The sequence below is a fragment of the Tinamus guttatus genome, unplaced genomic scaffold (assembly GCF_059628265.1).
Source record: "Tinamus guttatus ecotype Peru unplaced genomic scaffold, ASM5962826v1 Tinamus_guttatus_pri_ptg000288l, whole genome shotgun sequence".
Classification (NCBI taxonomy): domain Eukaryota; kingdom Metazoa; phylum Chordata; class Aves; order Tinamiformes; family Tinamidae; genus Tinamus; species Tinamus guttatus.
Window position 1 is genome coordinate 3,985,221 of NW_028288822.1, and position 20,614 is coordinate 4,005,834.

Genomic DNA, 20,614 nt, shown 5'->3' on the forward strand with positions numbered 1-20,614 from the left:
CGGCGCTGCGGCCCCGGGGCCGCGGGCGCGCGGCGGGAGGTGGAGCCGGGCGCCGCTGCGGGAGGATGCGCCGAGGTCCCGCAGAGCCGGCGCGGCGCCGCCGCCGGAGCCAGGGGCGGGCTGGGGCCGGCGCTGAGCGCCGCTTCCTGCCGCACCTGGGAGCGGGGCAGCGCGCGGGGGGCGCCGGCTCCCGGCGCGGCCGCCAGCGGGGTCGGCCGCGCTCCTCGGCCTGCGGGCGGGCGGCGGGCCGGGCAGGGGGCAGCGCGGCGGCGAGCGGCGCGGAGCAGAGCGGAGCATGGAGCGGCGCTGCCCGCCCCCGCCGGAGCAGGAAGCGCTGGAAGCGTGGCTGGACGATCACGGCGACTTCACCCGCTCTTACTTTGTTAGGAAAGCTACGAGGTAAGGACAGAAAGGCGGCGGAGCCGGATCCTTTCAGTAAAAGGGCGCTCTTCTTTTCCTTTTGCTGCCTTTAAAGAAAATAAATAATAAAACAGCGGATCCCCCCAACCCCGCCCTGGAAAAGAAGTGAAAGCAAGAGGCGCGGGTTCCCGGCGGAGCCCGGCGCGCCCCGCACGCAGCCTCCGCCCGGCGGCGGGGACTTGCCGTGCGCGGCACGGCGCGGGCAGACGGATGAAGCTCGCCCAAACTCTCAGCTCGCTTCCCTACATTCCGTTTGCCTTTGCTGTTTTAACGCCTACATAGTCCACCCAGTTTACGTGAATCCTCCTGACAGCAGACACTATCTTTTCCCCGGTCCTGCAAACTAATAGAAATATGCCGAAGCTTCAGACAACATCTAATCCCTTCGGGCGGGGAAGGAGATTATGTCATTACTTAATAGTCTCTAAGCAAAGTGCTGCTCTTAAAGAGCTTAGCGGACCTGCGCGCTGGTGAAGTTTTTGACACCCCGAAGTGTCCCGGCCGCTGCGGAGGCTGAGGCGGCCGCTAGCGCCGCGGCGGCCGCTTTTGCGGGCAGAGCTCCAGCGAGAGGGGTCTCTGCAGCCGGGCGAGCGCCTCGCGGGGCCGCGGCCGGAGCGCAGCCCGTAGCCCCGGGGAGCGGGGCCCGAGCACGGCGGCGCTCGCCGGGGTGCCGGGCCGGGGCAGGCGAGGACGCGCGCGGGGAGCCGCGCGGAGCGGGCGCGGGTGTCCCGGCGGCGGCCGCGCGGGGCCGGCAGGGGGCAGCGCTGCCCGCGCAGCCGGGACCTTCTCCTCACTGCGGGAGGGTGGCTGCTCTCCCGCTCTCCCCGCTTTCGTGTTTTGGTTTGGACTTTTTGCAAAGACCTCATGTAACGGCAAGAGGAGCTCGCCTCGGCTTTTTTACCTGGCTTGACATGCTGCCTTTTGGAGATAAGACGAGGTATTTGCTCACCATTGCCACGCTCCAGCAGTGGGACCTAAAAGTTGAAACTGAGTAAATTCAGCTATTTTTGGAAGTGGAGTCAGGTTTCCATTTTGAATATTTTCCGATAAACAAAGCAGTGGGGATGCAGAGCACGGGCGATGCTGCGGCTCCCACGGTTTATCTTAGTGGAGAGCTCGAGTTAGTAAGTCTTGCGGTTTGCCTCTTGGACACCCCATCTCCGCGGGCTCGCTTCTCTCCTCTCCTGCACGTGAGCTGCTTGCACCATCTGCTCATCACTGCTGATTTACTCTTCCCCAAGTCACTTAGCAGGGATGGATGCATTCTGAATGAGTTTTGCTGCTGCTCCCCTATGCATGGGATGGGGCGGTAAGAAGAGAAATCCCTATTAATAATTGACTCGCAGCAAGCTAGGAAGCTTCAGGGGTCACCTGCTTTCTTGTGACCATCTGTCATGCAGTCCCCTTCCCTCTTATGCCTCTTCTTTAGCTTCATTTAACAGAAAAATAATAAAAATGTCTTTTGAAATGTCTCTTAAATGTTGATTAAAAAAACTGCATAGCTGTAGCTGCTGGAATAGTTAATTTCGATATTCCAAAAAACATTACTGCCTGGTATATAACTGAAGGGCAGTTAGTTTGCCCAGGAAATAGGATATTAGCAACTCTGAGAAGTAGCATTTTATTAGTTCAGCTTGCCACACTTCCTTTGGAAACTGGAAGTAGTATTGAACAAATATGAATAGTAATTAATGGTAACCGCTGTGTCAGATTTGTTTTCCCTATGGAGAGGTTTGGTTAGTCTTTTTTTCTTTAATGCTGAGGCAGAGTTTTGTGTTTGTGGAGGTCTGAAATAGGCAGTAGTTCACAAAGTACAAGTCAGTCATGTCTCTGTGAGGGCGATGCTTTTCCAGTTGGAGAAGGTGTTGCTGAAAAAATGGTTGAGTTTGAATTCTTGCTGAGTAACAATTCTGTGTTGTTTTTACAGTGAAGAAAACATTGCATTAGTTTTGGAACTGTCTTCTCGTCTGTCTTGCATGCACGCTTGTTTGTTCTGTTTTTTACCTCCTGTTTAAGTAGGAATCTATAAATATATAAGCAGTAATATCTTGTGGGTCAATTTGTATTTGAAAAGACACGTTGCGAGTTACTGGACTCTGTCAGTTCTAATTTTATTTACTAAAATGATACCTTGTAAGCCTGAGCAGTTTGAAAGCAGTTAAAGAGGTTTACATTGTAGTGATATCTTAGAGTTTGAAAAGAGGAAAAAAAAAACACCAAAACTTTCGCTGTGTTGAATTTAGTTGAATCTTTGTATGATAACAATACATAGAACAAAGACTGTGCTGTTTTGGTTAAATACCATTATATTTACTCTGTCAAGTAAAGCAGCATTCTTTGAAAGTTTCAACTGTTTTCTAATCTTAATTTACTGCTGCTCTTTTTTGTTTTGCTTTGTAATATGACTAAATTCTCACAGGTTTTGCAAGTAATTAAACAGGAAGTTAATTAATTTGATAGCTCATGGAGCATACACCAACTTACATTTCTAAGCATAATTGTTAATGGGAAATGATAGCTCTGTATCTGTTTTTCAAATATTGATACGCAGAAACAGGAACAGCTTGCATGGCTCAGCCACTTATTACAGAATAATATAAACCCTTTCCACTGATAGCAGCAGCTTTGGATCACAATCTAATTTAGCAATTGCGTTTTATGATAGGTATTAAATTATTTACACACGGTATTCTTTTCTCGGGAATTAATTCTTGCAGAGCTTCATACAGTAGTTCTTCTGCTAATTCTTATATGAATAACTGTTTGCAGAATCAGTCCTTCTAAAATAAATATTTTGGGGTGGTCTTATGCCTGCTGATGTTGGCTTTTTTATAAACATGGCAGTGGCATCATCTTCTTCTATTTTGCATAGATCAGTTTGATATTAATATACCTCTTTTTAGGATTTAAAGAGAGAACAGCTTCTGATAGGGCAACACTTTGAAAGAAAAAATTAGTTTGCATTAGCTACTTTCACCCTGGGTGGAAAAACTTTTTGAATTGATAGGCTCACAAAACAATATTCTTTATCCTTGAGGAGAAAGCCCGCAAGTCTCCTGTTTAATAACTCTGCATTTGCTTTTCTCCTCTCCTCTAAAATATCTTTAAAACGTAATTGTATCCAGAGAGCTAACACTTCATATTTTGATCCTGAAATGTCTTGAGGGAGGTTGATAGTATCTGCAATCAAGCCACATTAATGCCTACTTCAAGTCTTTGATACTGATATATTCTGTGATAAAGCTGTGATGAATTGACTTCCACTTGTATAGTGCAAAATTGCAATCCTGCAACCATGTAGATCCAGAGGAACTGCTTTAAATTTATGCCAACTTACAGTATGTGAATAAAGTGTGATCCCTTGAGTAGGAAGCTGCTGAATCTGATACAGGCTTTCTATTACTTTAATTTGTACTGTGGAGACAAGAAGCATACAGGGAGTATATAAATATCCATCCATATAACTATCCATGAAGTGTTACAGTATGATCAAAGTGCAGAGGAGAAAAGGGGAAATACATTGCCAGCACACTCAGTGAAATTTTATCAGAGATGAATTTGGTTTACTTTGTGATTCAGTTTGCTGTCTGACAAATCTTCTAGCTGGAAGGTTTGTTATTGCAGATTTTAAAGAGTTCATGAGTTCCAAAATGCCTAGTTCCTACTAGATTTTTTTTATTATTATTATTCCTTCCTTGATTTCTGCTTGCCCTGCTATTTTTTTCCCTTTCAAAGTTTTAGAATTATGTATCTTTCTTTGGCTTCCCAGAAAGCAGAAATGCTTTTCAAGCAAACAATTTCCTTTATAGTGTGACTTGTGTTTATGTATGCTGCTGTTAAAGCTTCTTTGTACTTGATGCTAAACTTACAATTCTTCCAAAGCTATTAAGTATAATTAAATGTTTTAAGGGTAGAGCCTGTAACCCTTATCACAAAGTTATACTGCATTTATAGCTGTATCTACTTCCCTTTATGTCTTCCTCAAGTTTTATCTTTATAGTCCTTCCAAAAAAAAAAAAATACATGCTTATTGTAACTGTCTATGGAATACTTCTGTTTGAGTTTCCTGACTCATTTGTCCCTTAAAAATACAGGTGTGATTCTCTTTCTGTGCTCTTTGCACATGCAGGCAGCAAACTACCAAAACAGTAGAAGTAAAAACTGCTCTGGGTTAGAGGCAATGGCATTGCTCCAAACACTGTTCCTCTGGTTTCCTAAATGTATGGCATGATGGATGCAGATTGTTAAACCTAGTCTTGTATGGATCTCACTGGAAAGAGTGTTATTTGCTATAAATACATCTTGGCTTATTAAGTATGGTTGGGAAACATTTACAAATGAATTAAGGTGGAGTCATTTTTGGAAAAACAAATGTTCTCAGTAGCATGGTACTTCGTAGCGCGTTGCTGAGGGTTCCCAACGTGGCGTTCACTGGGAAACTTTAGCTGGCTTTCACACGTAGAACATCTGAATGTATCAAGTACATTAATCTCTTTACTTATTAGTGGCTGGTGGATGATCAGTTTGCAATGTGCTGCCTGTAGTATCAGTTGCTGAGGACACTTAGATGTTTTCATTTTGAGTTGATGTCTAATTTCATAAATATGATCTGTCCTATGCATTATGTCATTGTTTTGTTTGGAAATATATGTGTGCTTAATTATTTTCCAAATTGAAAGGAAATCAGGACATTTTTGGAGCAAGTATGTGAAAATTCAGATTATCAAACATGGAGCTATTTAAAATTTTCTACGTTCTATTCTTCGGATACTTATTCTTCATAAAAATGTTACTGCCACAGATCTCCATAGCTGCCTCATTCATTGTCTCCAAATCCTTATTCCTTTCTCAATAACTGTGAGAAGTATTAAGATCATTCCCAAATACCTTAAAATCCCAGTTTAAAAGGGAATGTTACCCATATTAATAAAGTTATAAATGCCTATTTTTGGCATCAATTTTTGGAAGTGAAGTTAGGTCTGTACCTAAGTATTCTGGGAACAATGTCTAAGAAAACAGTTACTGCAGACTGAAGAGACTGACACTTCAGGGAACAATATGAAATCACTAAATGATAATTTACATCTTTAATTTCTGAATAGCCATAACCTGATTTCCTTTCTTTCTTCAATGGATTTTCTGTAAAAGAATCAGCTGTAAACTAGTGTACCCTTAGCCACAGGAGAACAAGCTTTTACCAATTACTGTTTGCCTTAGGTAATAAAGCAACAAGCAGGCATACACAACACTCATTAAAATACCACTGGTAAATTTAGAGGAAAGGGAGAAAAGATGGAGTGAACTGCTTTAGCAGTTAACAGCTCATTTGCCTTCTTCTGATTCAGGGTAACTTTATTAGGGTGTTACAGGATTTGTGATAATGCCAACAGGCATCTGGAATCTTATTTCCATTTCTATTGCTGTTAATGGCAAGACTTTACAGAAAAGGGCCTAAATTACTGGAAAGGAGGGAAAAAGGTGGAGCTGTGGTAATGCCATTGTGAGAGGAAAGAAAAGTTTCATACTTTTATTTTTAAATTGTAGAAATTCATTGAAGTTTTTTTTGTTGGACTGCTAATGAGGAATTATCATAATTATTACTTGTTTAACCAAGGAGAACATTCACATGTTTACATATGTTTTGGGAGAAAAACTATGTATGTACAACAAAATACCATGTTATTCAACTTTTAAAGCTAAAGTAAGACTTCCATAGTCTACAGACATTGTTTTAGCTATCTGCACAAGGATAAAAATTCATGATGTATGAGTTCATGATCACCTAGTATGTCTTCAGACCGAAGAAAATAAGTCTAAATATAATAATGCACTTCCAGACTGATTTGAATGTTAGAGTAAAGCTGAATTGTGTCCGAATACACGATTAAGTGTTACAAAGCAATTTTAGACATTCCTATCTCAAGCTAATATGCTACACCATTGTTTTTTTCTTTTCAATTTCATTATTTTTTTTTAAAAAAAGGGAAGCTTTGTCTTGCTTTTGTCTTTTTGTGTTGAACAAATGTAATTATTAAGACAAGTCTTCCTTTACTGACCAAAAAGTATATATAAATTTATATGATTTACTAAAAGAATAAAGTGCTAAATACAAACGGAGGCATCTGCAAAATGCCAGAAAATAAGCCCTCCTCAAATGGTCCTTGTAAATGACTCAATGATTGTAATTTTACATTAGGTCTGGCACTGAAAATACAGCCACAAAATATATTTGCTTAATAAAAGATATGTATTTTCCCAATTATTTGTGCATTATGGTGAACCCTCTTCAGCACAGAGGGCCGGCCCAAAGCCTCTGCACCACTTAAGGTCCTACTTAAGCCCTATTTTGGGAACTTAACTGAAATGGTAGATAAGACTTATCCTAGGCCTCTAGACAGTTGTGAACTTAACTCTTAAACCTCTTTCACCAAAACAATGGCAAAGCGTCATCAAAGAAATGATTTGGTTCACAGTTATTTTAAAGTTTTTTTTTTTTTTTTTTTTTGTAAGTTGGAATAAGAAGTAAACATTTGGAAAAGAAATAAAGGTTCATGTTTTAGAATTTGACCTTCATACCCCTGAGGTTACAGTTTGCCTTTCTTTCCACAGTGATTAGAAAGTTCCTTCCAGGGAGGGATAGCTATTCTTGTGAAAAGTTAGGCTTGCATTTTGGTTGCTAAAAAAATCTTGAAAATTGGAAAGAAAAAACAGTTTTTTCTAACGAAGTCCCCCATTTTTAGTGTTTTTTTTTCCAAGTAATAAATCAATCTCTGTCTTCTATTTTAAAAAATAATACTAACTTAGGACAAGATTTACATGAATTTATAGATCCAGAAAATTGTTAATTTTACTCTTTCCTAAGCATGTTTTGAATCAAGAATGAAAATTTTTCATTTAGAGTTGGATTCAAATAGAAGTTAATTGGATTGCTTATATGTTTAAAGTTAAATGTGTATCTCTGACGGACTTGTGGCCCAAAATGGACACTGACTGTAAGTCATCCTTTGTGTTCAAAAACTGTTCGTCTACCACTGTTGGAAATAGCATCTCAAGTAACAACAGCCTGGAAGAGTTTAAGGAAAACAATCTTTGTCAATTCACTTTTTGAGTTCATGTAATAGGACTTTGTATATGATTTTTTTTTTTTACCATTTCCATCTAACAAGGCCTTATATAGTTAATCTAAATCTTTCACATAGCAAGAAGGGAGACAAAACATTTAAAATGTCACTGTAAAATAGGAAGTTGTGAAAAGAAAATGGGAAGGCAAGGTTAATAGCTAAGTGACTTTCAAACTCATTTGTTAAAATTGGCTAGATTTCAAGTTTTGCTAACCCTTTAAATGATTTCTATATCTAAATTATGTCAAGACCTGGGAAAGATGTTGTAGACATCTAGCGGTTATTTTAAGGAAGGCAGTTGAGAGAACAGTTGGCTTATTATATTGTTGATTTCAACTCTTGTAGGATTAGGCTGCAGGAATATAGGCACTTGGAAGTTGGTATTCCATAGTAGGCAAGTTTGGGTCAAATGTCTCCCCTGAGGTGTATTATTCACAGAACAGTCCGCACAAATGATGCTGCAAAATGCTTAATGCTTAAAGCCCTGCACATTGCAACAAAAAAAAAATGTATTGGGAATGATTTGTTGTTTCACTGAAATGCACTCATTACTCACTGCCTCTGTGGTACAGTAATTATGATGCATCCTCTATGGGCAAGATGAGTAAGACACAGTATGCTATCCCAGCCACATCTGAGTATTCATTTTGTGCTCTCCATTTTTTTCCAATAGAGTTTCCAATAGAGTTTTCTAATAGTTTTGTCTAAAAATATCTTGCTGAATGGTCTCATTGGTGTTGCCTTACCTATGTAGCATAGTTACATGTGTTAGCAAGGCAATCATAATTTGCCTGCAACTCATTAAACATCTTACACTGCCTGCTGATCTTCAAAAGAGAAATGATTTTAAAAATGTGCATAATGGAGATGGGTAAAAGAAATTATTCAGTACTCCCAGTAATAGTAATTAGTGTCAGGTCAGCATGGTTTGACAGGTAAGGCATGGGAAATAAAGCAAGCTGGGATTCTGCTTGGGTCCAGCATGACCTAGCTCAAGCCCTGTCTCTGTGCCTGTTTTCCCACCCATTGATTTCCTATTTTTGTTGCCTGCACATATTGAAAACTTCTTGCTCCAGGGACAATTCTACTTTCTGTGCTGTACCTAACAAATTGGGTTCAAAGACTTTAAACCCTCTGAAGTTCCCGAGACCTAATGTAATGCAGATTTCTTAATGTGCAATTGTATACAAGTGATTAGAGAGGGAAGGATCACATCATCTTTTTTGTTTTGTTCAAATGTTTTATCTTCCATTGTACTTTCATCCCTTTCCCATACCCAAACTTCCTCTCTGGTTTTATCATTCAGCAGTTACTATTCTCAACTTCCTTTGAAGTTTTGCATTTTATAGAGGAAAGCCTGGATTTGGCTAATGTAAAAGCCTATGAAAAAGGTTAACTTACAGTCAACTATTCTTATTGATGACTTCTAAGATAAATATGGCTTTCTTGGGCAGAGGTTTACACTAAATAAGTAAATATTAAGGATGTATGGCAGCACACAAAGAACAGACACACATGGGTATAACACTGCAAGGCCCAGTGATTGAAGGGCTATTGATTGGGATGGAAACACAGTGTAGTTTGAACTATACATTTAGATTAGTATGGATCAGTATTTGTTCCTGATTAATACTCCTATATTGAACAGTTTCTCTCTTACAGGAAGGGTTTGGTCCTTAGCATCAGCTCTTGACAATAGCAATACTCACTCAAGATTACTCATACAAATAGTCACAAGTATTTATTCCTTAATGTAGTGCTTTCATACATAGCACTTGCTACTCATTTTCAGAAATATCACTTGTGGTTTTATGTGTGTCTGGTATTAGATTAATTCTATGCTGAGAAAATGGTCACATTTGTAAGCATACACTTCTGGTCAAACACTGTTAAAAATAGGATGGAACATCAACAAGCAAATGCATATCAAGACCTCCTCTGAAAGAGTTTGAATAGATTTAGAATACTATTTTACATTTCAGCTAATGTAAAATGCTTTTTTTTTTTCCACTCGTGTATATAACTGTGGAAGTAAAAGGAGATAAATAGTTTCCTTGTTAGTAGAGGCATTCAGTAAAGGCCAGTGAAAACTGTTCTTATTCCAGCTAAATGTGAACAACTTTTCTGTTGCCTAAACTGAAATGCCTAAATGGTTTGAAGTTGGAGAACATGCTTTAAACAGCACAGTTGAGGATTTTTTGTTGTTGTTAGTAATGTACACAGCTTTTGAGAATCACAGGCTGTTGGCAAGGCATTGGACTACCATCTAAAATACATTAACGGGGCATGTTCCTCATAATTGTACAACTCTACAAGGAAAGTAACACAGCATAATGTAAAGTTCTGTTCAATGCTGAAATGCTTTATAAATAATGCAGACGTCTAATACATAGTCACTTCTTATTAAAGAAACGTGGTTACTATAATAGGAAAGATTTTACAATTCTGTCCCAAATCCCTCCTCAGTCTCCATAAGTTAGAGAAGCATTAAAATGTGTATTTTACACAGAAAACAGCCAAGCAGTAAAACTAAATTATGTCATTGCCATATTTGAGAAATGGTATTAGAATACAGAATATATTGTTCTTACTGAATGTTACTAGTTCAATGTTAAGGCCAGGGCACATGATGCAAAACTTCAAATAAAATGGCACATATCACCTGATAAACCAAATTTCAGCTTTTGCTTTTCCTTCATCCACAAAGGGTACCTAATTCTTTCTCTGCCTCGTATCTTACATCAACACATCTGCCCATGTAACTTCACTGTAAAACACAGCTAGCCAAAATGGCAGCTTTTTCTGTCTTCTTCCCTCAAGCGCAAACAAGCAGAGAATCAGCTTCCTGTAAAAGCTGCTGCCACTCAGCAAGGAAGTCCAGCTTTACTTCTGTGCATTTTCAAACATGCCTAGACAAAATATAGGTTCCTACACCCAATCCCTGGCTAGTTTAAAAAGATTATTCCACAATCCAAGTTCCTTAAAGATATTTTTAGTCATTTTCATCACTGTTTTTTTTTTCTCCTACAATTACAAAAATAGTATTTTAAAATATCATCAAATGCTAACTTACTTCGACTCTCACTGAAACAGCTTTAGCAAAGGTGGTGATATTGTCCCAGACATGGTATAATACTATGTATTTCAGCAATACAAAGTTATACCTCCCACATTCTAATAAGTATGATTTTTAAGTACTACAAAGAAATCCTGTTAAAATCGGAGTCCTAATAATATATAATTGCTCCTTTTGTTCCTTCACTACAAGAAACATGGGGATGAAGTGATTCTTAACAACTATACATGTATATATTTCTGCCATAATAAAAGAGCACACTAGGAGCTACTAATATACTTAAAAAGTAGAGTTTACTTTCTTTAAAAAAAGAAAGTAGCTAAGCAGTGAATGAAAACTCTTTCAGAATAACAATGGAATTTCACTGTGTTCTCTGGCACTATGTCTTCAGTAATTGGACTAGCTTAAGATTGCTGGGGAATTTATAATAGATGTTGATTGAGATATATTATTGGTACAGCAAAAAGTGTTCCAGGAGCTTCATGGAAAATGTAAAAACATGGGAATGCAATCCTAGTTCTGTGGAACTTGGAGGCAAAAATCACCAGCATTTAATTCTGTGCTTTTGGACAGAGAGCCTTAACAACGCAAGACCCTGATCGTCACATGATTCACAAATGTCCTATATGACAGGGGCCATTCAGCCTTGAAGATCAGTAAGACTATGAATTATATTAACCATGTTTGTAAGGTTTTACATGATCAGGAATAAAGTATGCAGATGGAGTCTAAAGTAAAGAATATTCTATCACTTATTTAATACCAGGCAGTTTACATCAAAGTGGAATGTGTGCAGCAATATGCCTTTCTTTTGCCTTGGTGCTCCCTTTACACTTGCATAGTTTTATAAATCTAAGCTATTTAATTTTTCAAATTATGTTTGCTTATAGTTGAGGCCTCCAAATCATATATGATTGTAAAACCTGAGAAACTCTTTCAAACCTTCCTACCCAAGGACACATTTTTTTTTTCATATTATGGACTGCTACTAATAAAAATAATATCTGTGGTTTTCAGTCAGTTACTTTACATTTGATTAGCAGTTTGGCTAGCAATTCATCATTTGCAGCAAGCACTCGCACCCCTGCATTCTGCAGCACAGTCAAAGCTACTCTGTAGGAAGAAATGGAGGCTAGGTACCATATTTCTCATATTGAACATACACTAATGAGTGTAACCAATCACCGGCTGACTAACCTGATTAATTTCCATGGCTTCATTCAGCTTCACTCTTGAAATTCCTGTGGTCTGCTGAGCAAATTAAAAAAAATACCAAATTTAAAACATGACCACCACGAGATGTTTCCAAAAGATCAGACTTCTTAATAGGAGCTTTGCTGTTCATAAGCCTATACATTATGTAATTGAGGCAAACTTCTGAGAGCTGAGCATGTGCTGTAAAGAAGCCTCTTCACTGAATATATGAAATTAACAGCCCCTTATTAAAAGATTTTGGACATAAAAGTATTACAGTGACAAGAAAACTACATTAATGCTATTAATAATGCATTTGCTTAGAGTAATTCAGAAAAGCTGTATTTAGGAAGGACATATTAGGTCTGGTACAATAGCACTTCGCCCATTTCAGAAGCAGTTAAATACCAAAGATCTTTTGATTGATAGTAAACTCATTAAAAATGCCATTTTGGGAATATGCCATATTTTGGACTGAAGTAGGCAATGAGTTTCATCTGGAAGGAAGCGGAAGTGACGCATGAAAACAGACAATAATTTTGAAGGGTAGTTTTAAAGCAAAAGTTCTGTACTTTGAGTCTAAAAACAACTTTCCCTATGTCCTGTCAGCAATAATGAAGAAAGCTGTCCTTAAAATAGTTTACGGACAACAAAATAGGGGGGATTTCAGGTACTCTGATGGAACTAGATTTCAAAATGATCTTTAAAAAAGGGAGAAAAGGTCGGGAAAAATAGACTTAAAACAGAAATTTATTTAAAAGGTTCTATGTCTTAGGAGTGGGAGGACCAGAATTTTCCAAGCAGAAAATTACAGTGTAAACTTTTGATCTTATATACTCTGAAAGATGGCACCTAAGCAGTCATCCTCTGCACTATTTAATTGTTTACTCTAAGCAGAAATGGTTTCCTTTTCGTGGGGCATAAAACATTACTGCTTAACCTTGACTTAGTGTGGCTAAAACTGAAGAACACTGGTACAGAAAAGCACTGAAGATGCAGCATGTGTGAAAGGTTTGAATGTTATCTGCTTGGCAATGTTGTGTTGGTACATTTATTATGATTTACAAGATTTACTATATTTCATTTTTGTTTTATAGAGAAATGGTTAACGCATGGTTTGCTGAGAGAGTTCACACTATTCCAGTCTGTAAGGAAGGAACCAAGACCCAGAGCGAATCCTGCTCTTGCCACCAGCCTGCCAGTGCTGAGACCACCAACTCTGGGACTCCAGTGAGGAAAATCTCTGCTTCTGAATTTGACAGACCCTTAAGACCCATTTTTGTCACGGACTCGGTGGGAGCAGTGAGCTTCCTCTCTGGATCTGAAAAGAAGGAACAGATGCCTCTGCAATCTCCACGGATTGAGACCAGTGCAGGGGATCAGTGCTCAAGACTCTTAGAACTTGTGAAAGATATTTCTAGTCATTTGGATGTCACAGCGCTTTGCCACAAAATTTTCCTACATATCCATGAGCTGATAGCAGCTGATCGTTATTCCCTGTTCTTGGTCTGTGAGGACAGCTCTAACGAGAAGTTTCTTGTGAGCAGGCTCTTTGATGTGGCAGAAGGCTCCACCCTGGAAGAAGCTTCAAACAACTGCATTCGCCTGGAGTGGAACAAGGGCATCGTGGGGCACGTGGCAGCTATAGGCCAGCCTCTGAACATCAAGAACGCTTATGAGGTAAGCTGAAAAAATGTATCTTGAATCATTTTGGACACTAGGAAAAAAAAAGTTGATGTAACATTACCACTTTAATTCATGTATTTGGAGCCAAACTGTTTCATACCAGTGAATATGCAAACCAGGCCCCAGATTTCTGTTATGAAGCATGTATTATATATACATCTGCATATACAGACACATATACCTATGACTAATGCTAGGGGAAAGGTAACATCAAGGTAAATGATAAAAATTGACATTAGCAGTTATATTTTCAGCTCAGTCTTGACCAGTTATGTGCACACCAGAATTTGCATTTCTAGCTTTGGAGACTTACATGTTTACATTTCTGTTTGTATCAAGAGTCAAGATACTTCTGTACCAAAATTGTGAGTATAAATAATTATCTGCAAAACTGCAGCCTGCAACTGAAAATGCTTCCAAGAATTTTGTTGTTCCTAAGGCACTATGATCTGAATGAAGAAAATCAGGATGAATGTTTGAACTGTATAGGAGTCTCACAAATTAAGGGATACTCGGCTTTTTGAATAACGTAAGACAAGGCTAGAAAAACAAAGAAGTAAAGTCCAGCACTGGGAAAGAATCACATGTCTTTTTTCCATAGAGTGATGGAAATATTCCTGAATTACTTAGTTGATAAATTTATTAACTAATAAAGCATACAAAGCTGAAAACTACCACTTCTAATTGATCATCTCTTCATTAATCTGAGCATATTTACACAGATGGGTGATATTATTACAAGGTAATTTTCAAGAGCAGCAAAAAGGAGTATGATTACATATGCTTTAACTTTCAACATTTACTTACTGGCTCAAAAATACTTGTTAAGCACATGGTTCCAGCAAGCTATCACCTGTCCTTATCTTTTAAAAGTTCTTTCTTGAATTGGGACAATCATTCTGAATTTGAAATCAGCTACTAGAGAAAGAAAACCATTCTGCTGGGTTTTAATGAGATGTAAAAAATCAGTTTTTATCAATATGCAGTTGAAAAACAGAAGCAAAATCTCCACTATAAGCAAAAATATTAACCACGTTGATGAAACTTTGTTTATCTGGGACTATATGTCTTTCAGTGTATTTCTGCAATTTCCTCTTGAAGATAAAAGCTACATTGCTTGTGGTTATTCTTTATATAAGTTTCACGTAGTGATTGTCTAGGCTAAAAATGCTTTTCCTTAGGGTATTTCTTTCTGACAGTTATATTTATCCACAGGCACATTTTTTTTTTAATTCTTGAAATGCATGTTGATAGTAATGACTTTATATAGTTATTACATAGTAATGGAAGTACTGTTATCCTGGGTAACAGTTAAATACTTTTTTTTTTTTTTTAGTCTTTAAATCAGGAAAGAAAAAGAACACATCTTTAATTCAGCCTTTAAATAATTATATTTTTCTTCTGTATCAGGATCCAAGATTCAATGCAGAGGTCGACCAGATCACCGGCTATAAGACTCAGAGTATTCTTTGTATGCCAATAAAAAATCACAGAGAAGAGGTAAGTTGCAACCTGCATCCCTTTAATATAACAGTGTTTCCAGCCGTGCTAATTCATTAAAATTTTATTAGTTGTCAGTCTTTATTTTAGAATATAAAACCACCCCCTTTTTAAAAGGACTGTATGCTTACAATTGCTTGAATTTTATTTTACGCAGTTGAGTAACATAAGCCAAATGGAGCTTTCAGGAAGAATTCGACCCCAAATGCAGAAGCCGAGTGCACGTGTTTAAGCACTCAAGTGCTGTTCCCAGGTCTTGCACCTGGTCTCTATCTCATCCAAGTTTGCGGCACTTCTGCTGGGCTAGTTCAGCACACACTCCAATTGCAATAAAGAGTTACTTTACTTTGGCATTAGTTTATACCTAGATTTCTAAATTCAGATAATACAAGTCAGTTTTAGCACCACCTAAAAGACTGTTTTTCACATTCTCACATTCTGTTAACCAGCTAATAAATTAAGAAGTATGCTAAGTGTTTAGCATCAGGCATTTAAAACACATATAGTATTAATGTGATTTAGAAAAGTCATATAAGTTTAAGGCAGATCACTCCTAATTAAAAACAATTTGAATCTGCTCTTTGCAATCTAGTGCAGATCTCCTATCTGTGCTACTCCTCACACAAATTCTCCCTGCCTGTCTGATACTCTTGTAATAAGGAGAGTTTTTATTGGACTTGTGCTGTTTGCTTGCATAGAGTAATTCAAAAGTGCATTCAACGAAATCATTGAAAAAATAAAACTGGAATGGAAAGAAATGTTCACTATTTACTTGGAGAGACTTCCAGTATCCCATTTCCCCCTTCTTCCTGTTTTTGATATTGGAAGGAGCACCATTCAACCATATCACCCATTCTAATGCTTGATCTTCCCTCATTTTTCAAAGGATTTAGAGTTTGCTCCCAGAAAAATTCAAAATCCAAAAAGAAATGCATCTATGGGGGAAAAAAAAAAACAAACTTCATCAGAGCCTTCCCTTTTCTCTTTGTTGAATGGAGAGGTGGGGCGGGAAAAGGACTGTGTCTATGTAATTTGAAGCAGAAATGAATTCCAAAATCCTGCCGGCTGGGAGCGGGAAGGCATTTAAGCACTTACTTCTCCCCATGTTCTGATGGTAGGTGGGGAAGAAAGAACAGCTATAGTCAGTTGGTCAAATGCACCATGACTTGCAGCCTGAATAAACCTGCAATCGGCCGTATCTTCGGCTAGGTTCCTACCCCTGAGAGCATCAGGAAGAGGAAATGAGGCAGGTATTTGTTTATTTTGAAAACTTCAGCCAACCCGAAGCTTGAGAACAGTGTTACACCAACTCTTATGTGCAATAAACCATAGTGGCTGAACTATAAAATTTCTTATAGGAAGGAATGACACTTTTAAAAATTTTCTATCTTAAAGGCTCTAGCAGAAGGTTTGCATCACTCTCACCATAATGCTTTTCTGACATGTTTCTGGACAGATGTTAGTCAGTGAATCAATCCTTAATTTACCATCTGCTTTTGCTGCTTTTTCTGTTTTAAAACAATAATCAGAATGCTGTCTCCTCCCTCATTAAGAAAAACATCCCCCCAAGTCCCTCAAGTAGTTTTGAAGCTAGTGAATGCTGCCTTAGCCAGCATATCAGCAGTCATAGCCAAAAGATCATTCTTCTGTATCTGGAAGATCTCCAAAAACAACCACTGAGAAAGACAAGCAACTGTACTATTTTTTGTTGGTTTTGTATTGGTACAATTCTTTAAAACAAAAGAGTCGGCAATGGAGATGGAGAAAATCTCATGATGATTATTAAATCCTCTGGGCCTGTTGAAACATGGAGATTTTTCCAATAGATGTTTTTCCCATTTGTCTGTATTTCCATGAGGAATGTGAGCAACTAAATTCCCACTTAAAAATAACAATTAATAAGAAATTCCATAGACGATGAAGGGAAAAAAAAAACCCAAACCATCTTGCTGCTTCTACAGAAGATCTCATAAAAAGGACCAGGAAGACAAAGAATGAAAACATGTTCATTAATAGTACAAAAGCTTTTCTTGGTGTCCTCTTTTACCTATTCTGACTGAATCCGCAGAAATACCATGTTTTGGATACGGAAAATTCTGATTATATTCTTCAAACTCAGATTATAGACTGTTAGCTTTGTAAAGAGTTCTCATTTTGGCATGAAAAATTACAGATGCAAAGTGGCCGAGATGTGCATCTCCTTTCAGGGCCTTCGAAGAAAGTTCTGCTATCAGTAAGCCACTGATGCACAATGCCTAAAATTCTGTCTGTCATACCTTATGCCAAAAGTACTGCTATATGCTGCTTACTGGCATGTTAGACTATAACATTTCATGTTTATGGCTAATAAAGAAAACAAGGGGGAAGAATGGCCTCGAGTAAACTGAGTTTTAAAAGAAAAACAAAAAGGCTATAAGCCAAATCATTTCAAGCTATTCACATATTTAGAATTACCATACAATAAGTGTGAAGCCATAGGAATAAAATCATTTTGCTCCTAAAAGTTTTTTCTCTTCTGTCTGTTCTGCAACAGCAGATAACCGTAATTAGACATTATTATTACTGCCACTCTGATTATCAGTCTGTAACAGAAACAGATGAAAAAGGAATGATATATTTTTTTCCTCAGTAGTATTTAAAACACCAATGAAAAGTTAGTATTAGCCAGCCTTTACCACACAGTAACCATGGTTATTTCTTTTACAAGAGTCTATAAGTAGTGTCTATAAGTACCTCAAGGGAGGCAGTGAGGAGGATGGTGCTGGCCTCTTTTCAGTGGTGGCCACTGACAGAACTAGAGGAAATGGCCGGAAGCTGAAGCACCAAAAGTTCCACATGAACTTAAGGAAAAATTTCTTGACAGTGAGGGTGACAGCACTGGAACAGGCTGCCCAGAGAGGTTGTGGAGTCTCCTTCTCTGGAGATCTTCCAAACCCGCTTGGACGCAGTCCTGTGCCACGTGCTCTAGGTGACCCTGCGTGTGCAGGGGGGTTGGACTAGATGATCCCTAGAGGTCCCTTCCAACCCTAAGCATTCTGTGATTCTATGAAGAGGAAACTGTTTTTCTAGCCATGGGCTTTAGCTGTGGCTATGAATGCTAACCATTTTAGTGCTACAGTTTCTTTTTGCAGAAATCAGGATTTTTAACACCAGCTGCAGAAGTCCTAAGTTTGTGGCAGTTTAGAATTTTAATCTCTACTGTGTATCTCAAAAAGAAGCTTTTCATTCCTTAATGTGTGTGCTTTAAACCTTTAATTTTCAGAAGCTCCAAATGCTACTGATTTGCCTACTGGAGTTCCTATAATAAAGTGAGTAAATGCAGTGGCATTTTCTTCTGATTTTTGTTTGGTCTTGGATTCAGAGACCCCCCAAAAAGGACTACAAAAGCTGTTGAAAATAATTGTCACCCTTGAGGAGCTATCTGGTTTTGCAGACCTTTATAAACATTCATTATGAAAAAATTCTAACAGACCCAAATAGTGAATGGATGTCCTTAGTCCATTAAACCAACTTGATGAGTTATCCTGACTCGATACAAATCTCAGTAGAGATTAGTTTTCTAAGCACTAGTTTTGTAAAGGAGTTAGAGTGTCTGTGGGAAAGACAGTCCCTGATTTACACAGTCAGCATATTTGGCCCAGAATGTCTATAGAAATGACATAATTCTCTGTTATGACTATATATTTTCTTTTGACTGTGTAAAATAATTTTCATTAAATCCTATTTTTGTTTAATTTCTATTAAATACAGAGTAAGAATTTAATAGAAATAAGATTGAACGTGCTTCTAGGTAAATGTTTTATTCTATTCTCACTCCAGTAATTTGGTTTGTTTGTTTTTGATTTTAAGTGGCATATCTCATGTCACCGGGAAACTCTTCCCAACAGGTCAGGAGTGCCTTTTTAAGTATCTTGCCAAACTTTATTTTATAAAAGTTAATCGGGCATGTTGATGTCAGCGACCTGGGTAAGTTCTTTTCCCCCACAGTGAAAACTTTAACACATCACAGTGACTACAGTATAGGGCAGATTCAGCCAAGCTAACTTTAAACAAACTCAGTCAAGTTCCAGTAGCAGTCTTGCTGCAGGATTATGGAGATCAACACGGACTGAGTAATTTGCTGCTTGGGTGGATTTTCAGTTTATGCTGACACATGTGTTGTAGTAACTAAACTGCTAGGAATTGTATTGAACAGTTTCAGCATGAATACTAGAAGAGGTTGTGAAAGTTTGCTTGATTAAAACCGAAAGTCTGTAAATACAGATCTGTACCTATAGGATCATTTTCTAAACCTGAACAAGAGCTTTCCACAAAACCAGAAGAGCAGAAGAAGTCTCAAAACACTTAGGCTATCCTATCATTTGGATATTTTTGCTCCTTTGAAACATGATGAAAGTTAAGTTTTCCTCTTTCTGTGATTACTCTTTGGCTTAATGTCTCATTTTTCTTTGTGTGCTAGTTTTATTGACTCATAAAACCTCAGGAAGCAAAATTGTATTTTGTTTTGCTAAAGGGGAAATAAAAAGGATGCTAGCTGCCTGTAGAGCCAGAATAGCTTTTACATATTTACGTTTGTAATCTTAATGTACAGAAAATGCAGCAGGAAACAATCCACATAAAAGTCAGAGCACTGCCATCAGCCATAATCTAAAGAGAAACAGTGTAGGTCACCTGCTACCTTTAGAGGTAGGAGACAGCTATTAAAAGAAAATGATTATTAAAAAATAAACGTCTCTTTGTAATGTGGATCACACTCTATTAAACTGGGTAACTGATATAGCTGAAGAAAGGTTCCAGAATAACCAGCAACACTGGCGGCTTGAGTACAAGTAGGAGCTGTGTTTTGATGTGGTAGAACATGTAAAGATGGTGGTCCAGTAATTCTTTCTGGCGAACTGATAATAAGAGAATGAACCATTTCCATTATCCAAACTCCTTTTTGTATTTGTGGTAGGCCTGTCTTGTGTGAACTGAATGGTAACTGCCAAAGTCTTTGGTTTCTGAACCAAGGGGAACTTTTCTGCTGATTTTAAAGGAAGCTGGACCAAAGTCTGTGGTCCTTCAACTACACTTTGTCCCTTTCCATGTATCATTTATGCACTTCTAATATATCAAATCTGGATCTTGTTAGGAGCAGAACAGAACTGAGATAGTGTATAACATTGTGCTCCATTCTCTCCTACCTATGGAGTACAACTGGGAGTAAGGTTCTTGAAAAAGTCACATTAAGCACAGCAGGTCACTGGCTACCTTAGGGAAGTGGCCATACACTTACAGGGATTTTAGTATTAGAAGATATTATTCATATAATTATATATAATTATTTCAGTCCTTACACTCCCTTAGTCTTGGTTGCCTTCAGTCCTGAATCCTTCCTTACCTGTTTCTAGCTGTCACTCCTTTATGGCTGTTTTTAACCCCTCTTGCCTACTTGTTTTGCCTCAGGTTTCTCTGCTACCAGTAAATATGGAGGGTAATTCCAGAGGCATATTAAGAGAGTAACAAGAAATCAAAAAACAAGCATTTTTGCCTTAGGACTATAGGATTCAGCTTTCAACAAGATCCACACATTGCCTGCTTGTTAAAGAATTAAAGAAAGGCAAAATATTGTGCTGAT

General features: G+C 38.3%; 1 protein-coding gene across 4 annotated transcripts in view; it reads left to right on the forward strand.

Moving 5' to 3' along the window:
- The first annotated feature begins 275 nt into the window (after window positions 1-275).
- The window catches only part of PDE5A (phosphodiesterase 5A), a 51,400-nt gene continuing 31,061 nt past the window's right edge, over window positions 276-20,614 (forward strand). The window contains exons 1-3 of one of the 4 annotated variants that reach the window (XM_088527686.1): window positions 276-399; window positions 12,909-13,491; window positions 14,908-14,997. In XM_088527686.1, coding sequence (XP_088383812.1) covers window positions 296-399; window positions 12,909-13,491; window positions 14,908-14,997 — 777 coding nt within the window. In that variant the 5' untranslated portion in view covers window positions 276-295. Of the gene's footprint in view, window positions 400-1,253; window positions 1,358-1,484; window positions 1,545-12,908; window positions 13,492-14,907; window positions 14,998-20,614 lie in introns of those variants that run through there. The other 3 variants (XM_010225939.2, XM_010225938.2, XM_088527687.1) reach the window with 3 other exon arrangements.